The following is a 13,562-nucleotide window of genomic DNA, read 5'->3' on the forward strand; positions in this document are numbered from 1 at the left end:
CCATTTCCTCGACACGCCCCTGCTTTCTGATTCTTATATCTGTCCTGGTCTTTTTTCACACTCCTTTCCTTTCGTCTCGCTCACGACTTCCATTTCTCCTCAGTGGCTTTGTTTGCAGCTCGATATATGAAGCTGTTTTCACCGTGCATTCAGGGCATTATTAAGGATTTGTTTTGGCATCTTACAGTGTAATCAGTAGATGATCACCCTTCCATATATGTTGACCTGTGTGAATGTAAAATGGACAGCTAGCACTTATGCATTTTACTCCAGTAAGACTCTATCTTCCTCTTTGCACCCTGTACGTCTCCGCTTATCGGCCTCTCTCTTCGCTACTCATTCTTTACTGCCCTCCTCTCTCTGTTTACCTCTTTCTTCTCTCACTCCAGACCTTTTGTTTCGCGAGCTCTCTCTCTGTCCCTTTGCTGTTAGGCGGGTGGGTGGAGGGGTAGCGGGGATGCTGGAAGGAGCCTGAGTCAGAAGGAAATTAACCCAATAAATCAAGCTCTTGTCCCTGTCTCCTCCCTGCCAGGACCTGCTGCCTACCCAGCTCCCTGCCGCTCTGTGCATTTACACTCTTGTCCTATAACAAACCTTGCAACACCCCTGTTCAGTGAATGTCATGTTGTTGTTTTTTTCCATTTAAATAAACGATTGGATCGTCCCCTGTGAGTCGAAGTGATGATGTTGTGACCGTAGGTGTGGGCCTCCTACACAGTTTTTCACGATTTCAAAAATTTCACAATGATATGAAACATACAGATCAGTAAGGGGGTGAATTAAAATCAATTTTCATTCTTGGATTCATGATTAGATTCAAAATCAATTCTCCAATTTCAGGATCTACTACAGTCCGCTGTGCACGAACAGGTGGTGTGGCAAATGTTGGCATGAAAGCAGAGTAAAGTGTGTTTGTATTTGAAAAAGTAATATTGGTTAATATAGAAGAAGAAGAATTCCTTTATTTGTCCCGCATTGGGGAAATTTTCACTCTTTTTTTTCATGTTACACACACAGGCCCGAAATACACACACATGCACAGACAGGACCTATATACATGCAATTAATGGAGAGATGTTAGAGCGAGGGGGCTGCCAGTGACCGGCGCCCCGAGCGGTTGGGGTTTGGTGCCTTGCTCAAGAGCACCTCAGCAGTGCCCAGGAGATGAACTGGCACCTCTCCAGCCACCAGTCCATGCTCCATTCATGGTCCACACAGGGACTCGAACCAGTCACCTATGGACTGAGCTACTGCCACCCCAAATATAGATGTATATAAAACACACAAACGTAACATTTATTTGCTTTGACTTAAGTTTTTGATGCGGAGTGTTTACTGCAGATTTGGTTGCTGAAAATATTCAAAAACAGCCGACAAGACAAAAACTCAGAGGTCAAGATGACGTCAATCAATGCGTGTGAAGGCGTGATGACGTCAGTCAATGCGTGTGAAGGCATGATGACGTATAGGCAGCAAGAAGCATTTCACGCGAGGCCCAGGTACGGGGGGGGGGGGACATGTATCCTAAAGCACGGGGCACGGTACGGATGGACAGTGTGAGTGCCCTGTTGCTGTGGGCTTATGGAAAAGCAGAAGTGATCTCTACTTAGTTGGATTAATTGAATCAACAAGTTAAGTTGAAAAAGAGTGAAGTGAATAATAATAAAAGCATAAACGCAGTATGTGTTACAGGTGTGTTAGGCTGCTTCACAGTATTGTAAGCACGTCCTTCAAGTGTGAACAATGAAAACCATTCCTTCACTCAGACACTTGAACCTGGCAATGTCGGAGGCTCTTTGTGTTCAAACTAAAAGATGCTTTATTTTGAAGTGTTTCTTGTTTCACCGTATTAAAAAAATTGGGTTTATCGTGTGTTTAATGTGGAAGCATTCGTCTGCCTTGGACTTTTTAATGGTTTGTGTTACAGCTCTGAATAATTAGGACAACGAGGCTTTTTGATGAACACAGAGAGAATACGTCAAAGTGAAAAAAGAAATCTCTGAAGGTTTATCTGAATTGAGCATGCACTTAAAAGGCAAAGTGCCAAGTATATATCCACTACTCAAGTCAAGCCTGAGTTGAGTTGTGGGTGCTGGGACACTGCTCAAGTTTCAGAAGGACTGGGGGTCAACAGCAATTTTTAAGACCTGCCTCAAATTCTCAGTTGGATTGGGGTAGGGCCGTCCCAGATACTGTTCTTTGAGCTAAGGCTCTTTGGTACTAATCAACAGTGAATATTCGGATATTCGTCAATGGCTGAGATAGACGGCACAGCGCTACAGTGTTTACAGGACTAACAGACTCAAGAACGGTATTTATCCAAAAGCTATAACCGTGCTTAACACCGTAAATACCTTTACCTATGAAGGTACATGATGCTCAGGGTCTCTGCATCTACTGTTTTTTGTTTTGTCTCCTTAAGCTGCTACGGTGTGTGCGTGTGTGTGTTGGTGTGTAAGCTTGTCGTTTTAAATGTGTCTCTTTAAAGATCAAGTTTATTCTTTTTGATGCTTTTATTGTTAAATATTTCTGCACTTTAAGGGATTGTACTGTAAATTTTGTTGTACTGGTACAATGACAATAAAGACAATTTCAATTCTATTCTTTCAGTGGAATTGATAAATTAGCGGCGAGTGGACTTCCTCTCTTCAGAACACCACGGTGAATTTTAGCCTGTGTGTACATTTTAACATTGTTGAAACACAGCGGCTAATGTTGGTAGCAGAGCAACAAGTTTACAGACTGCTTAGTTGCTCCTTCAGCTCTCTGCTCTGCACCCAGCCCCAGCACGAGGAGAGGAGAGGAAAGTGAATGTAAGGGCGCACTCACACTGTCCATCCGTACCGTGCCCCGTGCTTTAGGGTACTTGTCCCCCCCTCCCCCCTGCTGGCCAGGCCCTTTGGACTCACACTACCTGGGCCTCTGCGAATGCTTATGCTGCCTATACGTCATCAGGCCGTAACACGTCAGACGATGCAACACGTCATGCGCCGTCACGCGCCGTAGCACGCCACACACCGTAACACGTCACACTAATTTTATTGACATTTTGTGCGTCTTGTCGACTGTTTTTGAATATTTTCTTTCGACCAAATCTGCAGTAAACACTCCACCTCCGCATCACACCAACGTGAACCTTTCACCGCCATTGTTTTAAATGTCCGTGCATGGTCCCTCCTTCTTTTTTCTATGTCCGAACAGGCGCACATAAAATGAAAATAGCTGTGAAAGGTCCTTAGGCACAGTACGGATTGTGTGTGTGAGAGTGTGAGTGCGCCCTAAATGGCAGCATTGAATCTTATGCTGAGCTGAAACGGAAACACGGTGCAATTAAAGTTGGGGTTTTATTATTTTTTTTAAAGGACTTGGTCATTCTGAATTCCAGAAACTGAAAACCTAATCATCAAGCAAATATCTGATAATATTGGTATTGTTTGTTTATTTGCGTAAGATGCGCTGGTGCAGAGCTGTGATTCCAACAATTGAAGTGTGTCTGGATGTTTTTCCCCTTCCAGCTTCCATTTGAGGCAGAGATTGAGTTGTGATTTAATTGCTATAAACAGATTAAAGTATGCTGACGTAACTACATCATGTTGCCAATTGATATAAGTCTGAATTGCTTTGACAGCTCTGTCTGCAAGATGACATGCAAACAACTTTTAAAATGTTTGTTTTCTGAAAGGAGTTCAGTGTTTCCCCTACGGTTTACAGGAATCATGGTGTTCATGTGTTTCCAGCGCACTGTAGCAGATTGCCTTCATGCTCTTTTCATGGCGTGCCAGAGTTTAATCCGGTTTGTAATAAAGGTCAATCTCAACATGGATAAATGAATCAGTAACACATTCATCAACCCTTTTATTAAAAATCACCAGACACAAGGATCACAATTACACAAGCAATAATCAGAGACACAATGCAAACTCACTTCAATTTAGGGTATTGCTCACTGAGCCACACTGGGCAGCAAAAAATGTCTTTTTAATAATTGTCCCCAACTGAAACAGTCCAAAATCCCTGATTCAAGCACGACAAAGTAAAGAATACATTCCAGTTTGTTTGAAAAGAGGATTCAATCCTACAAAAACCATCTGAAATGGAATCAAACTAAATAATAATAATAATGGATGTCTGATCAGTGTCAGTTTTCCCCATAAGGAGTGGAGCCTCTTCCCGAACAATTTACCAAACAATCTGTGAATAAGTGAATCTCCAACCCTGTCAGAGTTATCTGAACTCCACCATCTTTATAGAGAGCAGAGGAGAAATGCAAACCTACTACCATGAAGAGACAGAAGCTACATTCTGTTATTGTGTGTGCTGTGATACTGGTGCAGACAGATGTGCGTCCTCCACAGAGCTGGGTCTGTCTGACGTTCCTGCCTGTTATAGGGAAGGTTTTCGTTGTTGTACCTTGTCTGTAAAGTGTCCTGAGATAACTTTGTTTATGAATTTGCACTATAAATAAAATTTAATTGAATTATAATATAAATAACATAAGGCTATTTCATTTGTTTAATTAAAAGACCTGTTTTATAGGAAAGGTATCCTTATATGAAAATAAAACTTGATCTTCAGGTGGGACGGGGTGGGTCGGGGCACCCCCAAATCTAATGGTAGGGGAATCACTGGACTTCAGATCGATCAGTGCTATGTTGTGCTATGTTATGCAGGATAGACTCAACGCTGTTAGGCACAGCCGCACACAAATTTCCCCCTCGCCTGGCACAGGTTTGCATCTACTTGTAAGTAATTGCGCTATTTAATAGTTCACTTTGCATTTGGTCTGCCCCCCTTTGCTGAATGGAGATACGCTATATGACGTCCTCCACACCGCTGCCAGCCTGTCCGTCACTAACACACTTTTTTGACAGCTACCAGAAATTTTTACGTTGCAGTGTTTTCTTCCATTTTACTTCGTGCATGATTCAAACGAGCCACCTTAAATGTCAAAATGATAAACTCTTAGTTTTAACCGTCTTTCTTTAACAACATACATTTTAATAATGGTCGGATCTGGAAGTGCTCATAAAACTGTCTGATTGTCAACCGGTTTATTAAAACTGCAAGTTCTGTTTTTCTCACTCGGAGACAGAAGCGTCAGAGCGCCGTTCCGGTGTATCAGCGGTCATGCGATGATCGAAACCCTTTCAGAGTGATACGTCACCTCCGGACTCTGGTAAATCCCTCTGGGGTCCTTTTTTATAATGAAAACACGCCGAGTGAGGGGACATTTAAAAGGGCGTGCCCTGCAACTTTCCCAGCAGCCACATTTACCTAAATGGAAACACCACTTACATCAGAGTAGGATTATTTTTATGGGTGAATTGTGACAGTTATACAATTTTGACTTATACCTGTAGGGTACTCGGCAGTAAACAGAATGTGTTGCTGAAAATGACGTGTGGTATACTCTAGCAGTAAGCCGCCACTTCCCCGCAGGGCTTCCAGGCTCCAGACACTCTCAAGGAGAGTCACCGTATTGCCCCTCCCTCTTGTGTTTGTGCCTGTGTAGTGCACCTGCAGTGCTTCAGGGATGTGATCCTTCAGCTTTATTGGACACACAAGTCCTACGTGATGTCTTACAACATGTTAAGTGTTATCCTGCCCTTTTTGTTTTCCTGGACACAAACCTGGCTTTGGTATGCGCTTGAGTGCATTTCAGATAATGCGTTGGCTCCGTGACCGAGTACACACCTGCTGCTGACGTGATTTGGGTTTCTTTGGGGGGACGCTAAAAGATTTATGCAGCAGCAGAAATGAACGTCTGATGGCGTGTTGGCATTGAAATGGGACACGCTGTTCCAGAATTAAACTCCTCAGCCGGCACGACCAAAGACACTGAGATTCAGCCTTTGATCGAACGACACGGCAGTCCGCAGAGACACTGGCACACGACGGCAGCCCCTAACATGACATGCCGCATAAATGATACAAGCTCACCCATCACAGTGCAACCCTCATGCTCTTCATTATCCTAAACTCTCTGTTCACAGATCCCCCTGCTCTGTGGCGTCCTTGTAGTTTTCAGTCTGCTGTTAGCTCGTTAGTACACGCAGCGACAATCATTCACTGTGGCAGGACACACAAGGCCACTTTGTTGTTTTTTTTCATTTGTACAATTAAGCTGTTAAGTTGACTGTTAAGTTAACTTTCTCTCCCCCTTTCTCTTCTGTCCCCCCAGCCGGTGGCAGAGCCCATCCCTATCTGCAGTTTCTGCTTGGGGACAAAGGAGCAGAATCGCGATAAGAGGCCGGAGGAGCTCATCTCCTGTGCCGACTGTGGCAATAGTGGTGAGTGCTGCTCTGTGACCTTAGCACCAGTTCAGCCCATGACTTGGTTTAACTTTCCTAGTTTTGTGATTAAAAAACAAGCTTCTTTCTTTAATTGCATTCGTTTGTCATCATTGCACTTGCTATCAGTTGCACTGAGCCTGTGAATGTTCTCATTTGTCCATGTCGTCGTTATCCCCAAAGCAATTTCAGTCCAAAGGCAACTGGACTTTATTTGTCTAGGAAGACGTTTCACCTCTCAACAAGAGGCTTCATCAGTTCATGTACACATCGGACCAGGCTGGGACTGGATCAGGACCAGGACCTGGCTGGGACTGGACCAACTATCTTGTGTGGAGATCCAGGTATTTAACCTCTCACAAGGGCGAAGATGTCACTGGAACCCTTCGTGCTCCAAGTGCCAACGACTGTCCTGGATCTCCACACCAGTTAGTTGGTCCAGTCCCAGCGTGGTCCTGGTCCTGGTCCTGGTCCAGTCCCGTCCTGGTCCTGGTCCTGGTCCTGGTCCAGTCCCAGCCTGGTCCTGGTCCTGGTCCAGTCCCAGCCTGGTCAGATGCGTACATGAACTGATGAAGCCTCTTGGATGAGAGGTGAAACGTCTTCCTAGACAAATAACCAGGACCAGTTGCTTTTGACTGAAGTTGCTTTGAGGATATCAATTGCACTGTTTCAAACATTTCCAGTGCTTCGGTTGCTAATTTTTAGCGGTGAGCATGAATGCAATGGTTACCAGTTTAATGATAGACCGCGTTAAAATTCCTGACACTTAATAGTACTTTTTCAAGTTTGAATTATCATTAAAACAGTGTTCATTTACTGCGCTTTTGGAGACCTTTTCCAACTTTTGTTGATGCTAGACAGTATTTACTGTTAGTTTTTTTTTAGGAGCAGGTAAAGTGACATGGTTTTATCTAGCATCAGTGAAAACATGGAGCCAGGCATTGACAGCGCCCGGAGATTTTTCAGCCTTCTGAGAGAGTTTGAAGTGTGGTCGTATTTTGGTTTTATCAGAGTGCTGAGGGAAACTTGAATGAAAACTGTCATCCCGTCTGCTTAACATGTTATCATTTATAAATGTATTTAAAAAGTGCAGGTTTTCAATATGATAATTGGTGTGTATCAGTACTTTTTGAATGTTTTCAACACATTTTAATACGGTAATGATACTGATGACCGTGATTATTTTGGCCACTATAATCTTATGATATGTTCATATTGTTTCATCTCTAGCTTTAAGCACCAGAGATGTTTTTAATTACCATTTAACAGTTAACCGCTAATAGGAGTTTTGACTGAACAGTTAAAGTTAAGTTTGTGGCTCTCACGACTGACTGCTGCATGGCGCTCACAGTAGAGAGCTACATGACAAGTAAATGCCACTGTGTCGATGAGGACGATACAATTAAGTCGCTGTCTTACATACGCGGTATGCCAGGTAAACGTATGATTGACAGCCTCGCAGGTAGATGCGGTGGACACAGGTTCGGACATATGTTCTGTGTCTGTGTATGCAGTTGCAGTTGCAGACTTGGAGTACTGTTTGCACAAAGTGGTTCCGTTATTATTGGGTGTCCACGGCAGTGCATGCACGACAGGTACAAATCCACCGCTGTCGGGTGGTAGTTACGGTTGTTCTGTTGTGTTATTTTTGGTTATTTTCTTTTATCCGTGTCCATGTCGTGGGTCCAGGATGCCATGCCTAAAGTGAGGAAGACAATCACAATAATTGACAGATGCTGGCACCGGCCTATGTTTTCAGAGGAATTGGGATCTAATTATGGTTTTGCTGCTGCTTACTCAAAGCAGCGGAGAGATTGTGTTCCTCCTCTTTCCTCCGTAGGTTTCAGTCCCAGACAAGACCATCTTGTTTGCTGCTCTTCAGACAACAAAAGCGCCGCTCTGACAGATTGTCATTTATGTTTGAAGACACTCTTTGTAGCCAGGCTTGATTCAGGGAGGGCTTTCAATTCCAAAAGGAGCCTCTTTTTTCTATTACAATGATGCAAGTGGGTCACAGCTGTCAGTCAGCAGCAGCAGGGGAAAAAAAACTGTACGTTGACGCACTTGTTTGTGTATATGTGTCTATCTACCTGCAGGCCACCCGTCCTGTCTCAAGTTCTCCCCAGAGCTCACAGCACGAGTCAAGGCTCTGTGGTGGCAGTGCATCGAATGCAAGACTTGCAGCAGCTGTCAGGATCAAGGAAAGAATGCGGTGAGTGGATGAGCGAATATGGCGCACTGGCAGCCTAACGGTGTCTGTGAACACTCTTCTCTGCTTAAGTGCCAGATAGAGATGCTGATAGACGTATCTGTGGTCCTGGGATTGAGCTATTTTAGTCAGCATCTGCATGATTTCACTCTTTTCTCTCGCCTGTCAAGTGAGGAATCGTTGTTATTCAAATGTCTAACATAGAGACAAAATGCACAATACTGTCAGGATGCACAATAAAATACAGCTTTGAGGACAGAGAATAAAATGGACGCAAAGAAGTTGTTTGAATCAGTCGTGGTTGATATTTTTAAAGAACTGTCCAGTTTTAAATGGCAAACTCAAAGCAATTCAAGTACCGTATTTTCGGCACTATAAGGCGCACCTAAAAACCTTCAAATGTCTCAAAAGCTGACAGTGCGCCTTATAATCCGGTGCGCCTTATATACGGACCAATATTGAGCCACAACAGGTCTCGCAACTACGGTGAGCAGCCGCCGACTCTATTTTCCCCCGTAGAAGAAGTAACGCGCGGTGCATGTTGAGATATACGACTGCGTGAAGCGTGCCGTTTCATTTCCATGTGTGTGTTTGTGTAAAGAGCCCAAAATGGCTCCTGTTAAGAGACGCGCTTACGACGCAGAGTTTAAACTCAAGGCCATTAGTCACGCAGTAGAACACGGGAATAGAGCAGCAGCCAGAGAGTTGAACATGAACCAATCAATGGTGCGGAAGTGGAGGAAGCAACAACCATCTGACTGTTTTGTTGACATTCCCTTTAGTGCAGCTTCATCTAACGGATGCATAACGTAACCCCAGCGTCTATTCTACGCGCCTTATAACGCGGTGCGCCTTATATATGAAAAAAGTTTAAAATGAGCCATTCATTAAAGGTGCGCCTTATAATGCGGAGCGCCTTATAGTGCGGAAAATACGGTATTGCAATGCACTTTGATAAGATTTCAACATATACATGCACAAAGTGTGTCATTATAATGATCTTAGGAGCTTTGATAAACGTATCATCAAACAAAGTGCATCATATCCATTTGATTGATTATGGGTTGACCTCAGGGTGCACAATTTATATCGTTAACGATCATCGGAAATTAATGTTATGTTTTCTTTTTAATGATAAGATAACAGCTGATAAAGTATGGGCCCATAATACAAGGGCAAATGTTTTCATTGTCTTAACAAGCGCAGCATCTACACCCTCTGACACAGTGGGTGACGGTATCGACCTTTTTAAAGATGTATTTAGTATTTTACCGACATGTCTGATGTGAATTATTTGGATAAATTATGTAGAAAAGCCCAAGTATGTTTGTGTAGTTTTTTGATGTAATTTACTAGAAAAATATCGGAGTGGACTTTTCGGTGTCAAGTCTATATTTTGAGAAGGCGTGATCTGGTTATATACTGGTGAACTATTTGACCGTGTGTGAGCAAGAGCTGTGCTGTATTTTCAGGAAAGCCAAAATGATTTCTTAAAAAGAGTGGGAACCCTGGTTGTGCATAAACTACAGGTTAGAAACTTCTTTTTAAAGTACACAAATGTGAAATTATATTACCGCATCATCTTATCACCATGAGAAGCAAGTAATGACCAGTCATTTTGTCGGCTAACATAAATACATATTGTGCATCCTCAATAATTTTGCCCCACTTTTATAATTCAATCTTTTGTTTCTCCATGTACATTATTCAATCGGGTCACTGAGACTTACATTGTCTGAACCACAGCTAAAGTGTTTAATAGTAATGTGTGTGTGTGTGTGTGTGTGTGTGTGTGTGTGTGTGTGTGTGTGTGTGTGTGTGTGTGTGTGTGTGTGTGTGTGTGTGTGTGTGTGTGTGTGTGTGTGTGTGTGTGTGTGTGTGTGTGTGTGTGTGTGTGTGTGTGTGTGTGTGTGTGTGTGTGTGTGTGTGTGTGTGTGTGTGTGTGTGTGTGTGTGTGTGTGTGTGTGTGTGTGTGTGTGTGTGTGTACAGGACAACATGTTGTTCTGTGACTCCTGTGACCGGGGCTTCCACATGGAGTGCTGTGATCCCCCCCTCACGCGAATGCCGAAAGGTAAGTAAACAAGACTGCTCCTTTAACTCATCACCTAACTCTTCATTGCCTCTTCACGTCCTCCGGGGAGTTCAACCGACAGAAAGCACAAAGCTCATACATTACTACTCCACACAACCATTATAGTCACACTAAATGATGTCTTGAGTTCTCACAGAGCACCTAATGATTCACCATTAAGTGCTCATGTGTTCAATACGTCCCAGAGCGTGTTGGTGTCTGCACCGGAGCCTGTCTTGACTAATCTACCTCAGGGTATGTTAACCTGTGCTTTTACTCTTGTTTTTTTTCCCCAGGCATGTGGATTTGTCAAATCTGCCAACCCAGGAAAAAGGGAAAGAAGCTTTTACACGAAAAGGCTGCACAAATCAAACGGCGCTACAACGCACCTCTGGGGCGGCCCAAGAACAGGTAAAGAACTAATGGCGTCTTGTTCAAAGTCAGCCCGCGGAGAGCCACAGCAAGGGGCCATGTATCTGCTTCAGTGTGCCACAACGCCTACTCTCCAACATTAGCATTTTTTCTTTTACTGCCATTTTTCTTCTCTGTGTAATTCATATATATATATATATATATATATATGTAGTAAGTACATATGCAGTCCCATAAGCAGAGTCCTTAACAGGCTCCTCACTTGTTTCGCAGACCGGGGCGGCCCTTCAAGAAGCTGGGCGGGCGCGGTCGGCGGAAGCGCTCTGCCTCGGCCAACTCATCCTCCAGCTCCTCCTGCGAGGGTTACCCTGGTGACGACCGGCTTCTTTTTTCCATGCGGGACGACGACGACATGTCAACGGGCAGCATGCGCTTCAACAACAAGACCAAGGGCCTCATCGACGCCCTCACGAAATTCTTCACACCGTCGCCCGAGGGCCGCAAGGCACGGCAAGAGGTGGTGGACTATTCACAGCAGTGCCGCATCCGAAAGAAATCCAGTCGCAAAGGAGAAGGAGATGATCGAGGAGGTAAGGATCAGCTGTGTTTTACTGCTTGTACTCACTAGAGATGCACCGGTCCAACCTTTGCGGTCCTGATACTGATACCTGGGTTTTGGATATCCGGTACTGATTCCGATACCAGTGTTTACTAAATAAGCTGTGCGATAGTTCTTTTATGTGTAAGGCAACATCAGGCTGGACTTAAATATTGCTTTCCTAACTTTGTAAAACAAAATGTGACAAATAAATACATAGATATTAATTTACTGAATTGATATTAATTAATAAAATAATAAGTTGGGCGCTAGCAAACAGGAATTCAAATTTCCAGTGAGGCCTCGGGGGAAGACCCAGGACCAGGTGGAGAGATTAGATCTCCACACTGGCCTGGGAACGCCTCAGGACCCCCCAGTTAGAGCTGGTTAATGTGGCCCAGGAAAGGGAAGTTTGGGGTCCCCTGCTAAGGCTGCTGCCCTGCGACCCGACCCTGGATAAGCGGATGAAGATGAAATGAGATGAGATGAGATGAATGTATGTAAACATAGAATTCAATTGAATAGATTGGCCCCATTGTCACAGACCTATTAATATCCGCATTGGTGTATCCCTAACACACATATGTTGCACAATGGAAAAGCAGATTTCTACAACCTGTATGAATCCAGAGTTTGTGACAATTCAATACTACATAGAAAACTGTTAAGCATGTGTAAATGCCTGAATGTCTTCCCGCTGTTAACATCAGTCAGCACACATCCTGGCACACCGTCTCGCAAGTTTCTCACTAGATTTGCATTAACGTCTTTTCTTTGTTTCCATCCTCAGACAATCAGGACGGCAGTGACTGGCGCGACGAAGATGAGAAACTGCCCGGCCACGAGAACCTGACGGAAAAAGACATCGAACTGTTCAGACACATCCAGGAGCTAGCACTGCAGGTACACAGACAGAGACACTACATTTTTACAGTCTTAAAAAGTTAAGGGAGGACGTGAGGACCACATTGTAGAGCGAGACAGCATCAGCAGCGGAGCCTTTGAGGGACCTGTGAGGGTATGACTGAGGCTGCCAGGCTGGATGTCATGTAAACCCGAGGTGTGCCGCGGGGGAGCTCGATGTCAACGGTGGTAAACATGCGGTCAGAAAGAGCAGAGTCGACAGCACCCAGGTCGTAAATGATGAAGTCACTCGCTCTGACGGGGTCTGCAGGATGTAGCCACATTTGTGGGTGTAAAAGTCAATGAGCTGTGAGACCATTGTTTTCTATTAATAAATTAATTTGCCATGGAACAGCTGCCAGATGCAGCATGTATATTAAAATCATCATTAGCATAGAGGAGGGCACATGGGGCAGAGCAGGATGATGAGTGCAGGATTCAGTGAGGATCAAAGGTTTGCTTTTAAATGACTACTAGATGCTAATAATAAGGGCTAATTGAGGGACAACAGCTTCACTACAAGGTAATAAAGGTGAAGTGCTGTCATTGGAAATATACTCGTATGTCACATTCTGTTGGTCAGTGTCACCGTACCCCGGAGGCACAACGCGAGGCCCTTCCATTCTTCAGTTAGGTGCATAAAGTTGGGTTTATGTGTGTTTGGGCTGCGCAATGATGGACATAATGATAATTGGGAGTGCGATTATTCATCACAATTATTAATTAATTTTTAGGGACAAACATTTCTTATTGCACTTTGACATTGAAATGAACACAGCTTACACACACACACACACACACACACACACACACACACACACACACACACACACACACACACACAAACACACATAAACACACATAAACACACACAAACACACATAAACACACACACAGGGAGAATGATTTCATTCTCTGCTCAGGTTGCCATGACTCCACTCTATCTTTACAAAGCAGATAGATGTTGGCTGCTATTTTAATGTTCCTAACACCAAGTGCGTTGCCTTTTCATATAAGGTTTTTCGTCACCTGAATTCCGTGCATCCCCTAGAAGCAGAGTAGAAAATGAAATTGCACTCAAAAGGGACTAGCCCTTCGCCTTCTGCTCCAGACATTTG

General features: G+C 44.0%; 1 protein-coding gene across 2 annotated transcripts in view; it reads left to right on the forward strand.

Moving 5' to 3' along the window:
• kat6a (K(lysine) acetyltransferase 6A) overlaps positions 1-13,562 on the forward strand; it is a 39,429-nt gene that overhangs the window by 11,943 nt on the left and 13,924 nt on the right. Inside the window, exons 3-8 of one of the 2 annotated variants that reach the window (XM_083913235.1) lie at positions 6,182-6,290; positions 8,387-8,502; positions 10,490-10,571; positions 10,868-10,982; positions 11,217-11,533; positions 12,332-12,444. In XM_083913235.1, coding sequence (XP_083769361.1) covers positions 6,182-6,290; positions 8,387-8,502; positions 10,490-10,571; positions 10,868-10,982; positions 11,217-11,533; positions 12,332-12,444 — 852 coding nt within the window. Of the gene's footprint in view, positions 1-6,181; positions 6,291-8,386; positions 8,503-9,976; positions 10,029-10,489; positions 10,572-10,867; positions 10,983-11,216; positions 11,534-12,331; positions 12,445-13,562 lie in introns of those variants that run through there. The other variant, XM_083913236.1, reaches the window with a different exon arrangement.

This window comes from Echiichthys vipera (assembly GCF_963691815.1).
Source record: "Echiichthys vipera genome assembly, chromosome: 4".
Taxonomy (NCBI): Eukaryota; Metazoa; Chordata; class Actinopteri; order Perciformes; family Trachinidae; genus Echiichthys; species Echiichthys vipera.